The sequence below is a fragment of the Hemitrygon akajei genome, chromosome 1, assembly GCF_048418815.1.
Source record: "Hemitrygon akajei chromosome 1, sHemAka1.3, whole genome shotgun sequence".
NCBI classification, from domain to species: Eukaryota; Metazoa; Chordata; class Chondrichthyes; order Myliobatiformes; family Dasyatidae; genus Hemitrygon; species Hemitrygon akajei.
In genome coordinates, this window is record NC_133124.1 from 32964206 (window position 1) to 32984555 (window position 20350).

The following is a 20350-nucleotide window of genomic DNA, read 5'->3' on the forward strand; positions in this document are numbered from 1 at the left end:
TTGTGCGTTTAAAAAAAAACACACACACACACACACACACACATAGAATCCCAATCTTCAGGACAGCATGCTTGGCTTAAACATTACTTTAGATTTGATGGGACTTCCCTTTGGTAAAAGGTCTGTTTTGTGTTCTGTTCCTTTAAAAAATCCTCTACGAGTTTGCATGTGCAAAAAACTTCCAAAAAAAATCCAGGATTGAGATAACAGGTTGACTCTTATAAGAATTGATGATCTATAATACAGAAAAGTAAAGGCCCCCTTTTCATCATCTGTGATAGCCTTGCCACTTTTGAAAGGTTTGCAGTGGAGGGTAATACGAAAAAAGAAAGCAAAATAATTTAAAACAATACTTTGTGTCACCCAGAGGGTATTTTTAAGCAGGAACTAATAATATGTAATGATCCCAAAGTCAACAGATGAAATAACAGCGACTCCAGCACACTAAAAGCAGACAAATTGTCAGGACCCAAAGGCCTGTATCCAAGTCTTTTAATGGAAGCATCTTCAGGGTCAGTAGATCCATGACTGAAGTTCTTCCAAATTCACAAAGTTATGGGAGGGAACCTACAGTGTGAATAACTGCGAATGTGCCATTTTTGCTCAAGTAGGAAGGGAGGCAAAAAGCAGAAAATTACCTCCGCTACTGGGAAGATGCTGGTGTCTTTAATTAAGGAAGAATTAGATTATCATTTAGAAAGGCTTAATGCAAGCTAATTAAGTCGAGACAGTTTTATGAAATAAGTTTGACAAATTTGCTGGAGCTGATAGCGAGGAACTACTGAATATGGTGTATTTTTTCAAAAACCTTTTTACAAGTAGCTTAACAAAATGCTAGTGCAAAAAAAATGAGTTCACATTACCCAAGGATAAAAATACTCAAAGTCAGGTTATTACAAGAAAGAAACAAAGTCAGAGAAAATGCTCTTTTTCAGGCCTTAATTATTGCTACAAATGTCAGTCTTTTGGCCACTATTATTGGCCAGTATATTAATGACGTGGAGAAAGGAGAAAAGTATTATGTACAGTATATAACTTCACTGTTGGCATAGAAGTGGGTGCGGAAGGGCATGTTGCAATGGATATATTAAGAACTTGCAACACGTTTGAAGTTCTGTGCAAAGCTGGGCATATGGAGTTTAACTAGGTTCAATTCCCACCACTGCCTGTAAGGAGTGTATATCTTCTCCCTGAGACCGTGTGGGTTTCCTCTGGGTTCTGGGTTTCCTCCCACAGTCCAAAGGCTACCAGTTGATAGGTTAATTGGTCATTGTGATCTTTCATGTGATAAGACGAGGTTTAAGTTGGGGGTTGCTGGGCAGCACGGCTCAGAGGGCAGGAGGGCCTCCTCCAGGCTGTATCTCAATAAATAAAATAAAAAGGAAACTGAAAATGAGCGGAGTTCAGAGAAACTGTAGTATTCTTGGGCTTGAAACACAAGGTAAGCAGTAAGTAATTGAGTCAAATGACATAATGGACTTCTTTAATCAGGAACTGGAAATAAAAACCAGAAAATTTGTTACAATCGTTCAGCAAGTTGCATCTCGAGTACTGTGTACAGGTTTGGACCCCTATATAAGAAAGGTGATTTAGAAAAAATCCATTGGGATAATTCTTCGGATGAGCAGATTGTCTTATTACTAAAAGGCTAAAAATGTGAGTCTATTCTTTGGAGCTTAGATCTTATGGAAATATGTAAAATCCTAAGTGGAGCTGTTAAAATGTTGGTAAATGTTAGTGGTAGAGTCTCAGGCAAGAGGCCATAGTTACAAGATGGAGTGAGAGGCCAGGGGAAGGGGTAGCTGTTGTTTAAAACTGAAGTGTAGAGGAATTTCTTCTACATTTTAGTATTAAACAACTAAGATTCCTCTACACTTTGGTTGTTGATGGTACTGAGCCTCTGAAAACTTAGTGGATTGTGGAGACTAGTTCACTGAAGGTATTTATAGAGAAAGTAGATCTTTTTTTGTTGAGAGCCGTGTTGAACTGGAACAGAAGAAAAGCGGAGGCCTGGGCTAAGATGGTGATGAAAGGAGAGGCAAGCTTGAAGGTCCTGGTGACCTACATCTGCTCCATTTTACTTGTGTGCTTGTGTGAAGACAAGAAGGTTATTCCCTCAGGCTGTTCCCTTCCTCCCAATGCAAGGCAATCTGCCAGGAAAACTCTGCACCTTCATGACAAGATCACCAAACCTTTCTTGGTGTAACTATCCCTTCTTTATTTCCTTCTTTTCATACTGGTTTTTATATATTTATTCTCTTAAAATTAAAGACTGAAATGAATATTTATTTTGCTTTTCAAATGGGTGGGAAATGTGTATAACACAGCGTTTTTTATTTAAGCAGATCTACAGTACCTGATACAATTAGGGAGGCCAATCTGCTAAAGAAATCAAATACCATTGTGAAATAGATTTAGGAACTCTAAAGCAGCACTACATGTTCATTGACATGATAAGATGCAGTTTAAAATAGCTCAGTAAAACATAAAAGAAATAAAATAATTTGAAAAGTTAGGATATCTGTGGTGTAATGGAAGTATTTGTCATCTGGAAGATGGTAGAATGTAACATGTTAAACTGATCTATCTCTATACTAATTCAGGAAATAAATTAATAAGGTATATGCTATTTTGACTTCATTAATTGCTGCTAATTTTTTCTTGTCTTAATAAACAGCGATGGCAATACATCCATGATTCATCCAATTTTTTAGACGGTGTTATGTACGTGACATCCATTCTGTTTGTAATTCCCTGGGTGTTCCGGATCTCTCATTCACTACAGTGGCAGTGTGGTATGATTTCTGCATTTACATCATGGGTGAACTTCCTACTCTATCTTCAAAGGTATCATATATTTTATATTTCAGCAAAAATATACTGTCTTCTTAATAGTTAAGCCATTGCCCAACCAGGATGTAACAGAAGAAGCTACATTCTATACCTTAGTACCTTTGCGGGTTTAGAATTAGCTTGACCATAGAAGGCAAAGGGTGGTTGTAGATGGTTTGTATTTTGCGTGGTGGTTGCTGACCAGTGGTGTTCTGCAGGGATCCGTTCTGGGACCTCTCCTCTTTGCGATGTTTATAAATGACCTAGATAGGGAAATAGAAAGGTGGGTTAGTAAGTTTGCTGATGACACAAAAGTTGGGGGGGGGGGGTTGTGGAGAGTTGTCAGAAGTTACAGTGGGACATCAATAGGATGCAGAACTGGGCTGGGTTCAACCTAGATAAGTGTAAAGTGGTTCATTTTGGTAGGTAAAATTTGAAGACAGAATATAACATTAATGGTAAGACTCTTGGCAGTGTGGAGGATCAGAGAGATCTTGGGGTCCGTGTCGATAGGCCATTCAGAACTGCTGTGCAGGTTGACAGTGTTGTTAAGAAGGCGTTTGGTATGTTGGGTATACGTCAACCATGGGATTGAGTTCAAGAGCCGTAAGGTAATGTTACAACTATGTAAGACCTTAGTTAGACCCCACTTGGAGTACAGTACTGTGTTCAATTCTGGTCACCTCACTACAGGAAGGATGTAGATACTATAAAGAGAGTGCAGAGGAGATTTAAAGGGACGTTGCTTGGACTGGAGAGCATGCCTTATGAGAACAGGTTGAGTGAACCTAGTCTTTTCTCCTTGGAGCGACGGAGGATGAGAGGTGAACAGATAGAGGTGTATAGATGATGAGAGGCATGTTGATAGCCAGAAGCTTTTTCCCAGGGCTGAAATGGCTAAGACGAGGGGACATCGTTTTAAGGTGCTTGGAAGTAGGTATAGGGTGGATTGTAAGAGGCATGTTTTTCACACAGAGAGTGCTGGGTATGTGGAATGCACTGCCAGTGACGGAGGTAGACGTGGATACAAGAAGAGATAGGCACATGGAGCTTAGCAAAATAGTGGGCTGTGCAGTAGGGAAATTCTCAGCAGTTTCTAGAGTAGGTTACGTGGTCGGCACAACATTGTGGGCCGAAGGGCCTGTAATGTGCTGTAAATTTCTATGTTTCATGTTCTATGTCCAGAAATCCTTGAAAACTTGTGGGTCTCAGCTTTTAGTGGGTCATAGCTGAAACAGGAAACTGAGCATAAAGTCAGAATCCATAGAGTAGTAGGGTAACATTTCAGAATCGGGGTTAATATCACTGGCATATGTCATGAACATTTGCATAACTGTTGAATATAAATTAACCTTGTTATGCAACACCCACAAAATGCTGGTGGAACTCAGCAGGTCAGGCAGCATCTATAGAGAGGAATCAAGAGTAAATGTTTTGGGTTGAGACCCTGAATCAGGACTGTTTATTCCTCACCATAGATGCTACTTGACCTGCTGATTTCCTCCAGCATTTTGTGTGTGTTGCTCTGGCTTTCCAGCATTTGCAGAATGTCTTGTATTTTACATTGTTGTGCTCACAATGATAGCGGGTTTGCAACCAAATCCATCAGGTTCTTCCCTGAAAGTATTTCAATGTGGAAGTGCAGGGCCGGTATGCTTCTCAGGAACCATCCACAAAGAACAACTATCCAGAGTATTTGAAATACAGGGCCCTGCATGCTCAGCATTATAATTCTCAACCTTGTTTTGATAAATGGGCCCAACAGAAGATGCAAGGGTGAAGTAATCTTGAATTCAACTTATGGAAGGCCACTCAACTGAGACCATTACTAAACTGAGGAGATTTACCAGGATGCTGCCTAGATTATCACTGTCTGGTATGGAGGGGCTACTGCACAGGACCGAAAGAAGCTGTGGAAGGTTGTAAATCTAGTCAGCTCCATCTTGGGCACTAGCCTACAAAGTACCCAGGACATCTTCAAGGAGTGGTGTCTCAGAAAGGCAGCATCCATTATTAAGGACCTCAGGCACCCAGGGCATGCCCTTTTCTCACTGTTACCATCAGGTAGGAAGTACAGAAGCCTGAAGGCACACACTCAGCGGTTCAGGAACAGCTTCTTCCCTTCTGCCACCCGATTCCTAAATGGACATTGAACCTGTAAACACTACCTCACTTTTTTAATATACGAGAGCATCTTGGACATCCAGGTGGTCCACAGAAGGGGTGATTGATAAGTTTGTGGCCTAAGGTAGAAGGAGATGAGTTATACAGCTCTTGTTCCATGCACATGCAGGTCAACTCTTTGAGTGAAAACGCAGAAAGTTTGTAATAACTCATCTCCTTCTGCCTTAGGCCATGAACTTATCAATCACCCCATGCTGTGGACCACTTCTGGAGGTCCAAGACGCCGACTTCTACAAAGAAGGGATCCGTATGCTCCACAACCGTGTGTAAATGTAGGAAAAATAAATGTTCTAGGTTTTCTAAAATTGACTCCTTCTACCTTGGGCCACAAACTTATCAATCACCCCTCGTATATTATTTCTGTTTTTGCATGATTTTAAATCTATTCAATATATGTGTATAGTAATATATCTATCAATCAATCAATTTATTTATTTATTTTATTTCTTCTTCTTCTATATTATGTATTTCATTTAACTGCTGCTGCTAAGTTTATGACACATGCTGGTGATAATAAACCTGATTCTGATTAGAGAGTATGTCCTAAGAAGAAAGATGGAGAGAGATGGAAAGATGGCTTTTCTCTTTGGAGTGAAGGAGGATGAGAGGTGATTTGAAAGAGATTTATTAGTCAGTAAGATGCCTAAAGAGAGTGGACAGCAGGCACCTATTTCCCAGAGCAGAAATGGGTAATAAGAGAGTGCGTAATTTTAAGGTGATTGGAGTGAAGTTTAGGAGGGATGTCAGAAGCAGATTTTTTACACAGAGAGAGGTAAGTGCATGGATCACACTGACAGGAGTGGCGGCACAGTCAGACACATTAGGGACATTTTAGAAATTCTTAGGCAGGCACAGGGATGAAAGGAAATGGAGGAATATGTCGAATGGAGTTTGAGATTGATCTTTGAGTGGGTTATAATGTCAGCAGCGTAGGCTGCTCTATGATCTATGTCATTCTCTGCTCTGATCCTGCTGATATCCCAGCATGACCTCATGCTAACCTTCCCCTTTGTGCAGGAGAGTGGGGCTATGTGAGATGCTTGGTTCTTCCATAAATATTCAAACCAAGCCCATGATGTCATCAGAACACAACTATCATATTAATTGGAGCCCTGAAGTTGGTTGAGACTTCCCTGAGACTAGTTGTATACTGTATGTTTTATAGCTTCTTGAGGATCAGAAGGAAGCAGGGGCACAATCTGGCTCTGGATTTCCATGACGAGGCAAGAGGCCAAGGCCAACATTTGAACCTTCCTCACTGGGCCAGATCTCATTGTAACCAACCCATCACCAGTTCTTGCTGAAAGCACTGACCCCAGTCCCAACCTGGGCCACTCGTGTGTAACTTTACTGGATGTGGGTGGCCAGTTGATGGAAACCTCCAGACTCCAGAGGTTTTAAGTGAGATGGAGTGGGCTCTGAGCAGTGACTAGGCACCGACAACCTTCCATTGATGTTCCATCCCAGCTTGCATTGGCAGTCTGTCGCAGGTCGCAGAATCCTTTGAGCTGTTCTTAAACACTCCTGATAAAGACATATAGAAAGTCTAAAGATCATTAAATATTTATAATAATTATCAAATGAAGTTAATTAAAACTGTTAAATTGGCATAAATGTTAAAGGCAATGAAATAGTGTAAGATAGTTGTATAGAGACACCTAGTGATTGAAGCTATTACCTGTATGAGAGAGAGTTGAGAGACCAAATGGGACAGCCCCACATCCCAGCCTGTGACATCTCTAGGTATACTGACATCCGACTTCCAGAGGAGATCCAAAGAAAACTGAGCCACAACCACTGGAGATCAACAGTTCTCCCTGGAACTATTGCATTCCGTCAGCTCAATGATCTCTGAGCACTAGATCGTTTGAAATTTAAAACTCAGTTTTCCAGCGAGCAGAACATAATTTTGCCCACCAACAGCACTGATTCTGGCATCCAGTGATATCATTAATTTCAGTCAATGCAAGGAATATGCACAGTGTTAAATGTCACAGTAATTTTCTGCTCAGTGCAAATTCTGAGATTGTCTCTGTTTCTTTCAGATTCGATATTTGTGGGATCTATGTAGTAATGTTTGCAGAGATTCTGAAAACCTTGCTTCATATCATGAGCATATTTTTCTTCCTCGTCTTTGCTTTTGGATTGACTTTCTACATCCTTTTGTATGAACAGGTAGGTGGCCCACTGGTTAGACTCGTGGACAAGGGTAACAATACATAAACACATCATGTTGAGTCTGGCTCAGTGAGCACAATCCATGTAAGTAAGTGACTGTGAACTTACTGACATGATATTTTGATATCAACTAATTCAGCCTATAAAATTGAGTGTAATATGAAGTGGGTCATTTGAAGAATTGCTTAAAGTAGTTTGTTAGTGTTAATCTCTCATTTTGGATATATTTTATGCTTTTCATGTTTTTAGACATTACAGAAGTTCTATTTTTTTTTACCATAATACCATAAGCGCTGCACAGAAAATTTACCACTAGTATAGTGCACAAAATGCTGGAGGAACTCAGCAGATGAGGCAGCAGCTATGGATCACGAATACGCAGTCAATGATTTGGACCTTTCATCAGGACTGGAAACGAAGAGGGAAGGTGCCCGAGCAAGGAGGCTGGGGCAGGGGAAGGAGAACAAGCTAGAAGGTGATAGGGGAAGCCAGGTATGTGGGGGAGGGTGATGAGGAAGAAAGCTGGGATGTGATTGTTGGATAAAGTAAAGGATGAAGAATAGTGGGGGGGGGTGAATGGATAAAGGAATCACAGAGGGAGCGAGCCCCGCAAAGACAGAAAGTTGGGGGGAGGGTGGAGAGGTGAAGATGAGTTTGGTGGTAGGGGCCTGAAGATGGCATAAGTTACAGAGAATGAACGATGTGTTAGATGTGGTGGTCGGTGAGGACAAGAGGAACTTTATCCCTGTTAAGATGCCAGGAAGATGGGGTAAGCATGGATGTCGGGGAAATGGAAGAAATGTGAATGAGGGCTGCATCAATGGTGGAGGAAAGGAAACCCCATTCTTTGAAACATGACCTTACCCCACTCTGCTTGTTTCTGCCTCATACTTGAGATCCCAAACCTAATTTTCCGGATAGGCCCTTTGCTTCTGTCTACTGCTGTCCTGCTGATCCGCTGTCTCCACACCTTGACTCCATTTTATTCCTCTTGGTTCAATCCCTTCCCTCTTACATCCACGGCGGTTCACATGCTCTCGGTCTCCTCAACAACTTTCAGTTCCCTGGTCCTCGTCGCCTTTTTCTCTGCATGGATGTCCAGTCCCTATACACTTCTATCCCCCATCAATTAGGCCTTAAGGCTATCTTTCTTGACAACAACTAGGCCTTAAAGCTATCTTTCTTGACAACAGACCAATCAGGGCCCCAAACAGTCCTTCCATTTTGAGGCAACACCACCTGCAAATCCATTGGGGTCATCTACAGTATCTGGCCTTTCCTAGATTGGTGAGACCCATCATAGGTTGGAGGACCACTTTGTCAAGAACCTTCACTCTTATCTAAAAATAAACAGGATTTCCTGGTGGCAGCCATTTTAATTCCAGTTTCCATTCCCATCCTGGCCCATCAACTCATGGTCTCCTCCTTTGCATGATGAGGCCATTCTCAGGTTAGTGGAGCAACACCTCATTTTCCATCTAATTAGCCTTCAACCTGACGGCATGAAATTAATTTCTCCAACTTCCAGTAATTTTTCCCCCTTCCTTTTCTCTCTGCTTCAATTCCCCACTGTGGCTATCATCTTACCTCTTCTCCTTACCTGCCTATCAGCTCCCTCTGGTGCCCATCTTTCTTCCCTTCCTCCCCATGGTCCACTCTCCTCTTCTATCTTCACCAGTCCTTTACCTCTTCTACCTATTACCTCCCAGCTTCTCACCTTAACCCCCACCCCACCACCTAATCACCCAGCTAGTGCTCCTACCCCTCCTCCATCCTCCTTATTCTGGCATCTTCCTCATTACTTTCCAGTCCTGATGAAAGGTCTCAGCCTGAAATGTCAACTGTTTATTTATTTCCACAGGTATTGCCTGACACGCTGAGTTCCTCTAACATTTTGTGTGTGTTGCTCTGGATTTCTAGCATCAGCAGAATCTCTTGTGTACCACAAGTATACCTCTTTTTTTCTCATGTTTAATCTTTACATTATAAGCAGCAGGATTATATAAATATATTTGGTAAATTAAAAAGCAGGAAACACTGTACATATTTATAGAAGAGACTGGGGAAAAAAAACTTTCATTAATTCCAGCAGATATTTTTATTTATTTTTCTAACATCTTTGTAATAGAGAGTTCTCTGTTTTATATGTCTGAAACTTCTTTCATCTCAGTTCATTAGCCGGATATTAAAAGATTCCAGGCTTAAAATAGTGTAGGGCAATTTTATACGATAAAAGTTTTAATCTGAAAACTGATTACTAAAAACAAGGACATCCATTTACACATAAACTATTTTTTTGGAAATTGTAATGTGGTCCTTCATGAGAATGATGTCATAATTCACAGAGACAACCAATGCACATCAACAATGTTTTACTTTTGATGGGACCATTAACTGACACTGTTGTTCTGTTAGTGTCAGGAAAATGTTTTAGAGATGATATGATCCTTGTGCATCGGAACAGCCCTTTACCAAAGGCTGATGGCCTACTTCAACATCCTTTAAAGGACTTGTTCTAAGCCACAGTGCAGTATTGCAGGAAATTCTTTGCCGGTCCCAATAGTCTTCATCTCCATTACCTGATGGTGTCCCTGACCATGGCCAGGCCTACTTTCTAGTGTCTGCCTCTGATGGCATGCTTATCAGAGATTATTGGTACTTAGTGGGGAACGAATGTTCCAAGACCTCCATCTTTGACATGAACTTGTTGAAAAATTCATAGTACTTGTGCGATTGTACAACCGATGAGCAGTTGCTACATGAAATGCCAGGAGGACTAACATTCATTGTTCAAACAAGGCATTTTTGTTTTTGCCACACTGAAAATCTCTGTATCCAGCTAAGAAGCAGAATCATTTTAAGCAGCCTTGTTTCAGCAAGATTTACTTTTTTAAAAATTTTTCTTAATATGACAATAAGTATTGTCCTTTGATGGCAATAATTTTCTTCACTGAAATGCTCATTTGTCAATGCAGTGAGTAGCTCTGTGTAAAGGGTCTTGGCCCAAAATGTCGAATGTTTATTGCCCTCAACAGACGCTACCTGACCTGCTGAGTTGCTCCAGCATTTTGTGTGGATTACTTAAGATTTCCAGCATGTGCAGAACCTTCCGTGTCCAGGTTTATTTGAAAATGGGTAGATTTTTTGAACAAAAGAAAATCCGCAGATCTGCTGGAAATCCAAGCAACACACACAAAATGATGGAGGAATTCAGTGGGCCAGGCAGTGTCTATGGAAAAGAGTACAGTCAACATTTCAGGCTTTGGCAGGACTTGTTTGAAATCCTGCTTATACCTGTCCTAATGAGTTAATTCCTGATGAATCAAGGCTTCATGCTACATTGGTGAAATACTGTACATGTATATTGATTCACTTTAGTTCCAAAAGTAATTTGTGCAGCAAATCTGATGCTTTGCACTACATTCCTCAATATGTTAGCTATTCATAACTATTCATGAATGAATTTACGTACAAGTATTGAATAGTATGCAGCTTCAATTCAGGAACAATGTCTAAATATTTAATAAACAACTCTTTTTATTTGTAGATCATTATGGAATGTGGGTATGTGAGTGTGTCTCTAGATATGACAGGCAAATGTGTATGATGTTTTAAATTGTCATTTGTCATTGTTAGACATCAAAACAACTTGAGTATTTATGTGGTTTCACGATATCAAAAACCCTCAGAGATTTGACAGACGGAATACAGTGTCGGGAAGCATATAGTCATGCACTTTGGTAGAAGATATAAAGGCATAGACTATTTTCTAAATGGAGGGAATATTCAAAATCAAAGTGGCAAAGAGATTTGGGAGTCCTCATGCAGGTTGACAGTGGTGAGGAAGGCAAATGCGATATTGGCATTCATTTCAAGAGGACTAGAATGTAAAAGCAGGGGTGTGATGTTGAGACTTTATAAAGCACTGATGAGGTCTCACTTGGAATATTGTGAGCAGTTTGGTCCCCTTATCTATGAAAGGATGTGCTGAAGTTGCAGAGGGCTCTAAGGAGGTTCACAAAAATAATTCTGGGATTGAAAGCCTTACCATATGAGGAGCTTTTGATGTCTCTGAGCCTCTTCTCAGCGGAATTCAAAAAAATGAGGGAGGATCTCATTGAAACCTATTGAATGTTGAAAGGCCTCAATAGATTGGATGTGGAGAGGATGTTTCCTATGGTGGGAGAATCTAAGACCAGAGGACACAGCCTTAGAATAGAGGGACATCCTTTTAGAATGGAAATAAAGAGGAAAATCTTTAGCCAGAGAGTGATGAATCTGTGGAATTTATTGCCATAGATGGCTGTGGAGACCAAGTAATTGATTAGTCAGGGCATGAAAGGATATGGGAGGAAGGCAGGAAATTGGGGCTGAGGGGGATAATGGATCAACCATGATGAAATGGCAGAGCAGACTCACTGAGACAAACGGCTTAATTCTGCACCTATATCTTATGGTCTTGCATAAGGGAGATGCAGAGAAAAAACTGATGCTTTGTTCTATGTTTGCAGATGGCATACAAAAATCCTTCTCTTTCTCTCTTGAGGATACTTGCAATGATGCTGGGAGATATTAACTACGATGATAACTTCCTCAGAGTATATTTTGAAAAGAAAATGCCATTCCCTGCACTGACATTCACAATGCTAACAACTTTTATGCTAATCATACCAATCCTCCTCATGAACTTGCTGGTAAGTCTGAAGGGTAGATTTGTCAACATTAGAACAATTATTACACCTTGAGTGCATTTCAAAAGTGATTTTCATTTGAGAATGTCTTCAGAGATTTGACAAGGCTTTAATCGGAATTAGAAATAGGTTTTTATTATTGACGTAGGTCATGAAATTTGTTATTACACAGTAGCAGTACAGTGCAATACATTAAAAAATATTCTAAGTTACAAGAAATATATTTTTTTAAATAGTACACAAAGCAAGAAAAATAGTGTTCAGGGACTGTTAAGAAATTTGACAGCAGAGCAGAAGAAGCTGTTCCTAAACTATTAAGTGTGCCTCTTCAGGCTCTTGTGCTTCCTCCCTGGAGGTAGTAATGAGTAGAGGGCATGTCCTGATAACTAATTTAACTTAAATTCATTTAAATAAAAAAAAACAGAAAATGCTGGAAACATCAAAGGTTCAGGTAGCGTTTCAGAATGGAGAAACATAGATGCTTCAGATCAAAGAGCCTTTGTAAGAGTTGAAATGTTAACTCAGCATCTTGTTTTATAAATGCTGCCTGACCTGTTGGGTGTTCCTGGGTTTTTTTTTGTGTTTGTTTTTATTTCGGATTTCAGGCATCTGCAGATCTTGTGATTTTTAAAAAAATTAAAATTCACTTTAATTCATTTTTGACAAATGTGGAAGTGGCCAGGTCAGTGAAACCAATGCATCAATATGTTTTTCTGACTTTTATTTTTACATGCATCATTGTCATTAAGCTTATTTTGTTCTCTTTTCATTTCGTTATCCTGGAAATGACAAGGGGTCTACTTTGGTTTTAATAATTGCTTTTAATGCCAAGATAACCTACCTTAATTACATTTTGTTTTGAGAAGTGGGCCATAAAAATTGTGCTGAAGAAGGTGCAGCTCAACTGGCAGGAAAGCAGTAACACAGAAACACAGCAAAAGATGGATGATGCAAAACAGGGTCTGTCTGGCTCATAAGCAAAATGTAGAATACTGCAATAAAAACACCAGATGTTTGAAATACTTAGGAAGTCAGCAACATCTGCAAACAGAGGAGAATATATATTTCAAAGTGACAGACTTCCATCAGAACACTGTCACAGCCCTTTGTAAACACGTAGATCATGCTATTGTATCAGCTTGTCCTGTTTGCTATGTTCAAGTGGTATATGCACAGTGGAAAATGTGGTGGAACAGGAATTGGGGCAGAATTCATGTTTTCACTTGATTTTTGAAGTTTCTCCTAGACCGGGGTGAATTGAAATGCTACAATGGGTCTCACCTTATATTTCTCCTGCTTTGTCAGCCCCACTTTGACTATGTCTCTGCCCCTGCCTTAGATCCTTAGCAATAACATAAATATCAATAATTTTGCAGCCATGCTGGTGCTTTCTTTGTCAGCAGGAAATCAGCAAGAAGTGTAGCATTGTAGATGCATTCCTCTTCATTAAGCTACTAATGTAATGCCTCCTTCTTGCTCAGGAGATATAATGAATGCCGAGACTACCCACTGTCAAATTAGTTACTAAGGGCAGATTCAGGATTTTGGCTAAGTCACCAAAGAACTTTTCTCTTCTACAATATCTACTAGAACCTAGAATTCCATGGTAGGGTTTTTTCAGTAATTTTAACATTATTTTCTTTAGTTTGGGGCATTCATAATTTATTGTAAAAAGCCAGTAGCACAGCCAGGATTGTGAAATCCAGCTGTCAATGTTAACTCACTCATTTGGTGAGGATCTTGTTCTGACTTGTCCAAATTACAATAATAAGTAAACAAACAGACAAATAAATATGGTATAACTGTATTTCTTACTGTAATTTATGTATTATGCTACACAGATGCCACAAAACAAGTGGTGTTGGGACTGCTTTTTTTACATTAAATATGTAAATGGTTTAGATGATGGAATTGAAGGCTTTTTTGCAAAGTTTGCAGACAACATGAATGTAGGTGGAGGGGCAGGTAGTTTGAGGGTATAGAGAGACTACAGATAGACAGATTAGGAGAAAGGGCGAGGAGTGGTAGATGGAATATAGTGTTGGGAAGTGTATGTTATGCACTTTGGTAGAAGAAATGAAAGGGCTGACTATTTACTAAATGGAGAGAAAACAAAAAAGCTGAGGTACAAAGGGACTTGGGAGTCCTTGTGCAGGATTCTTTAAAGGTTAATTTGCAGGTTGAGTCTGTGGTGAGAAAGACAAATGCAATGTTAGCTTTAATTTCAAGAGGACTAAAATATAAGAGCAAGGATGTAATGTTGAAACTTTGTAAAGCACAGGTGAGGCCTCACTTGGAGTATTGTGAGCAGTTTTGAGCCCCTTAGAAAGAATGTGCTGAAACTGTAGAGGGTTGAAAGGACATTCACAAAAATGATTGCAGGATTGAATGGCTTGTCATATGAAGAGCGTCTGATGGCTCTGGGCCTGTATTCACTAGAATTCAGAGGAATGATGGGTGACCTAATTCAAACCTATCAAATGGTGAAAGGCCTCGACAGAGTGGATGTGAAGAGGATGTTTCCTGTGGTGGGAGAGTCTAAGACCAAAGGACACAATCCCAGAATAGAGAGGCATCTTTTTAGAATAGAGATGAGGAGGAATTTTTGTAGCCAGGGAGTGGTGAGTCTGTGGAATTCATTGCCACAGGTAGCATTGCCAGGTCTTTATGTATATTTAAAGCAGAGGTTGATAAGTTCTTGATTGGGCAGGGCATGAAGGGATATAGGGGTAAGGCAGGAGACTGGAGCTGAGAGGAAAAATGATCAGGCATGATGAAATGGCAGAGCAGACTCAATGGGCCAAATGGCCTAATTCGGGTCCTACATCTTTTGGTCTTGTATGTCAGTGAAAATAAACCTGATTCTGATTCTAAAGCACTTCCAGACATTTTGTGATGTTGAATACACTATTTACATAAGGAAGCATAGAGCTTACGTGGCCAAAATGAAAAGATTGTCAGAGAATAGTTCAGTAATGGTCTTAATGATCCACTGAGAGATTGTTTAATTTGTGAAATCTTACAAGAAGGCATTCAAAATTGGCTCCTAAGTGAAGCACAACTTATATTTAAAAGAGCAGTTGGAATTGCTGTATCAATTGAAATAGCGGACAGATGCAAATGAGTTGCAGTCAGGAATGAAAGTGAGCATGAACAAAATCACAGTATCCGAACAGAAACCAGGCTGATTGAACAAGTCGTGTCACCATTGTGGCAGGGGCTCTCATACACCAATTACAGGTTTAAAGGTAAAATTTGCAGAAAATGCAATGAAGAAACGAAATTTAAGAGACCACTAAACATGTATATGGAGGAATTTAAGGTGGGGGGGGATATATGGGAGGCAGGGTTTAAGGGTCGGCACAACATTGTGGGCCAAAGGGCCTGTACTGTGCTGTACTGTTCTACGTTCATGCAACCTGCTGTGCATATCTTTGTTCCAATGAGGAGCGACTGAATGAGAACGAAAAACCTCAGCCAAATAATTTCAGTTTGTCAGCCGAGTTGGTGCTGGCATTTATTCCTCTTCTGTTACTGTGCGGAGAACAGTGGGAATTCCAACCTGAAAGAGGCAAAAACTGCAAATGAAGTATGTTTCTAGTGTTATGCCTTTGGCCCCCTCCTTTGTGAAAATCGCAAGAACTCTAGTTAAGGGGGGGTCAACTGACCCAAAAAGAGAGAGAGACCATGTTCTCCCAAGAAGCAGAATGAAGGTGACTTTGACTATTGTCTCATGGAGACCACGTGAAAAGCCCTCGGGCAAAGTGGGCTGGTTGATTGGCTGCAACTTGATTGACACCTGCGATCCCGTGAAGAAGTATAAAGGCGGGTCTGAGGGGAGGACCCTCAGACGCACCCAGTAGACACCAAGGAAACACGATATCGATTCCCGTGGGAGCGGGACGCCATTTTGAAGGAAGCCATGTGCGTTAGATTCCGAATTTGAATCTGTGGCTAAAACCAACGAAAGACTGCTTTTAAATAACAACGGGGAAGTCTGCTCCCCTGATTCCAAGAACCAGCTCTGCCAAGACGACGGGCAAGTGTGTATCTTTTCTAAGTCGTCTCTCTCTCTCTCTCTACAACGTGAAAATCCCAGCGGTTCCCAAAAAGGAAAAGCCGGCAAACTTCTGAGTGACTCTTTATATTTCCGTTGGACTCAGTATTAACCCCTAGACAACTGTAGAGCTTATTTCTGATTGATTATGGTTACACCGGTGTTTTAGATTGAGTTTTGACGACGTGTATGATCTGAATGTTTTGTATTAACCATACGTTTGTGCCCTTGTTGAATAAAACGTTTGAAAATAGTAGCATCCGACTCAGCTGATCCATCTATCTTTGCTGGTAAGTTACCTGGTTACGGGGTTTTCGTAACACTAGAGGAACAGAAAATCATTGTCAGCAGAGTCTGCAGAGTCCTGACGAAGGGTCTCGGCCTGAAACGTTGACAGTGCTTCTCCTTATAGATGCTGCCTGGCCTGCTGCGTTCCACCAGTATTTTGTGTGTGCTGTCAGCAGAGTCTGTTCATCTGATTTTATCAGTGTAAACACTTCATGTCAAGTGTTTGTTTCCAATTTAGATTGGTTTAGCAGTGGGTGACATTGCTGAAGTCCAGAGAACCGCATCCTTAAAAAGAATGGCAATGCAGGTAAGCCTTTGTGATTCCTTTATGAAAAGACAAGAAAATACAACACTATCAAGAAAACATTTCCAATGTCTCCATTCTATTCCTACAGATTTTCCTTCATACAAGTTTGGAGGAGAAGCTTCCCTTTTGGTTCCTTAATAAAGTCGATGAAGTGAAAACAACTGTATATCCTAACAAGCGAAAGACTGGTATCATAAATGTAAGCAAGTAATGGTTATTACTCAGCAGCTGCCTGAGGGTCTGATATAATTATACTTAGATGGATTTGCTTCTGGTTTTGAAACGCAAGCTTCTTTAATCAAAGCAAATTCATATTGTATCAGATTTATTCACTACAGTAGCTGCTCTTTCTTCTTTTAAGATGCTCAAATCCTCATTTATCTGACACTTTGGTTACATATTCTAATATCTAACTTATGTTAAATTCTATCCGATGATGCATCTTCAGATATTTTGTGACATTAAATATTTGCATGCAATTTGCATGCAAATTGTCGCATATCTTTGTTCCAGTGAATAGTGATTGAATTAGAGGGGGAAAAAAAACCTTAGCACAATCAATTCAGCTGATTTGTGATTTGTATATGTTTCTCCTCTGTTACTGTGCAGAGACACAGCAGCAATTCCAACTTCAAAGAAGCGGGAACAGCTTCACAGGATGGATGAAATATGTTTGCAGAGGAGTTCCCCTACGCTCTTCCAATTATGTTCTTCATGCTCGCCTTACATAAATATTCAGCTATTATAGATTTGTGTCCATTGTTAATCTAAGTAAATAAAACCCCACTGAGCCAAGTGCACCAATATATCACTGCTACTGTAATAATAATACTATTAAAAATAGGAAATTGTACAGGTCATCTGGCTGAAAGATGTAACGGCTCACAGATCAACTGGGAGATTTCAGTGCAATTACTGAAATATAGAGGGCTAAAAAATATCTATTGGTAAAATTCATGTTTATATTTCAGTGTTTGCTACAGAGATTTTCAGAATCACAAAACAACGAAACACGCTCTGAAATGAACAATCAGGCAACTGATCTCAAAAGGCTTGAATTACAGATAGAGAAGCAGAAATACAGGTGTGTAATCATTTTAAAATAATTCAGACGCTGTCCCTTTGTCTTATTATGCTGCACTTATTCCTTCCAATTTGTTAAACCTGCAGGTTGAAGGACATCACAGCCTCAGTGCAGAAACAATATGAACTGCTTGTGCTCATAGTTCAGAAGATGGGAATTTCTTTGGAGCTAGAAGACAGGGACCAAGAGGAATATTCGTGCTACATCAAGGCTAAAAGACAGCGTTTTAAGAAGGCTGGAAGCAAGTGGGATCTTGTATTGAAATCAGTGCAATGCACTCAGAAACAATCATCCCCTTGTTCATTTACCCTTAACAAACCTGGGTATAAAGACACTTAATATGTCGGTGCTGCAATATTACTTTTAACCGTACATCTTTTGTTGAATAAAAATCAAAGGAGGGAGCTTTAAACTACGCTGACGTCAAAAGCTCTGATATATTTAGTGTTTATTAAATATATGCATTGTTGTTGCATTTGTTTTGGTTGTTGCAAAGTATTAACAATACTTTATGAATCTGCATGGAGCCTTGTGGTATTGCTTACAGGGATTATATATGTCAAAATAAATAAGGTTATCCAAAATTAATATTAAAAATCAATCGAATGGTGTGATGTGACGGAGACACATAGATTGCAGATACTGGGATCTGGAGAGAGAAAAATCTCTAGAAACTCAATTGGTTAAGCAGCAGCTGTGGGAGTAAAGGGATAGTCAGTAACTTGGGTCAAGGCATTCAGTCAGGATTGCCTTAATATGCTAAACATTATTACGATAGAAATACTACATGTATTATATGCACCTTGTATACAATCGAGTTCAGTTTTTATTTGATATTGTGGCAACTTGTGTCTAGAAGATATTTAAATAGAAGAATTCTAGAGGAATAGGGTGACTAATCTGTTGGAGTTTTTCGAGGATGTAACCAGGAAGTTAGACGGGGGAGATCCAGTGGATGTAGTGTACCTCGATTTTCAGAAGGCATTTGATAAGGTCCCACATAGAAGATTGGTGGGTAAAATCAAAGCTCAGGTCATTGGGGGGAAGGCATTGACATGGATAGAAAACTGGTTGGCAGATGGAAAGCAAAGGGTAGCGGTGAATGGGTGTTTCTCGGAATGGCAGGTGGTGACTAGTGGGGTGCCACAGGGCTCGGTATTGGGACCACAGCTGTTTACCATTTACGTTAACGATTTGGATGAAGGCATAGAAAATAACATCAGCAAATTTGCTGATGATACTAAGCTGGGTGGCAGTGTGACATGTGATGAGGATGTTAGGAGAATTCAGGGTGACTTGGCTAGGCTGGGTGAGTGGGCAGATACTTGGCAGATGGCGTTTAATGTGAATAAGTGTGAGGTTATCCACTTTGGGAGTAAGAACAGGAAGGCAGATTATTATCTGAACGGTATAGAGTTGGGTAAGGGAGTAATACAAAGAGATCTCGGAGTCCTTGTTCATCAGTCGCTGAAGGTGAATGAGTAAGTGCAGCAGGCAGTGAAGAAGGCTAATGGAATGTTGGCCTTTATTACAAAGGGAATTGAGTACAAGAGCAAGGAAAGTACATCTGCCTTGAGTACAATTGAGTACAAGAGCAAGTACAGGGCCCTGGTGAGACCACACCTGGAGTATTGTGTACAGTTTTGGTCTCCAGGGTTAAGGAAGGACATCCTGGCTGTAGAGGAAGTGCAGCGTAGATTCACGAGGTTAATTCCTGGGATGTCTGGACTGTCTTACGCAGAGAGGTTAGAGAGACTGGGCTTGTACACGCTGGAATTAAGGAGATTGAGAGGGGATCTGATTGCAACATATAAGATTATTAAGGGATTGGACAAGATAGAGGCAGGAAATATGTTCCAGATGCTGGGAGAGTCCAGTACCAGAGGGCATGGTTTAAGAATAAGGGGTAGGTCATTTAGGACAGAGTTAAGGAAAAACTTCTTCTCCCAGAGAGTTGTGGGTGTCTGGAATGCACTGCCTCGGAAGGTAGTGGAGGCCAATTCTCTGGATGCTTTCAAGAAGGAGCTAGATAGGTATCTTATGGATAGGGGAATCAAGGGATATGGGGACAAGGCAGGAACCGGGTATTGATAGGAATTGATCAGCCATGATCTCAAAATGGCGGTGCAGGCTCAAGGGGCCGAATGGTCTACTTCTGCACCTATTGTCTATTGACTTCCTGTCAAGGTAATTGATAGTGGATTCATAACAAGTTTATAATCTTGGAAAAAACAGCATCAAACTAATTAATTCCTTGACTATCAGAACCATTAAGGGAAAGAACAATGTAACTGTGACTCTAGCAGTTTGTTAACTAATTAGGCAAAATTAATTCTAGGAAATGTTTGAAGTATCAGGCAATTCAGATGATTTGACTGTACATCTTGATGAGCTAAATGAAGAGAGGTTTCAAATTACAATTATATCTAAGTGTGGAAATATGTTCATTAACTGAAGTTTGTTCAATAAATATCCAAAAATTCTTCTTGAAAGTATTTGCTGTGGCTTTTTTGGTTCAACATGTGAATAGGTTCTGAAATTTAGCCAATCAGGTCAAGTTGATTTTTACCTAAGCTCCATTTGTCTGCTTTTTTCTGTGTCCCTTGATACCACAACAATTCAAAAGTATCTTGATTTCCATCCTGTTAATCTGAGTTAATCCAGCCTCCAGAGTTCCATGTTCTCACTAAACACGTGAAAATGTTATTCTTTATTTTTATGTTATTCTT

The 20350-nt window shown here is 40.1% G+C and overlaps 1 protein-coding gene across 4 annotated transcripts in view; it reads left to right on the top strand.

Moving 5' to 3' along the window:
* Positions 1–20113, top strand: part of LOC140725297 (transient receptor potential cation channel subfamily A member 1-like) — a 119726-nt gene extending 99613 nt beyond the window's left edge. For all 4 annotated transcript variants that reach the window (XM_073040594.1, XM_073040620.1, XM_073040603.1 and 1 more), the window contains 7 exons: positions 2678–2847; positions 7062–7191; positions 11706–11888; positions 16469–16537; positions 16626–16736; positions 17509–17621; positions 17708–20113. In XM_073040594.1, the coding sequence (XP_072896695.1) occupies positions 2678–2847; positions 7062–7191; positions 11706–11888; positions 16469–16537; positions 16626–16736; positions 17509–17621; positions 17708–17960 (1029 nt within the window). In that variant the 3' untranslated portion in view covers positions 17961–20113. The remainder of the gene's footprint in view (positions 1–2677; positions 2848–7061; positions 7192–11705; positions 11889–16468; positions 16538–16625; positions 16737–17508; positions 17622–17707) is intronic.
* Positions 20114–20350: the final 237 nt, after the last annotated feature.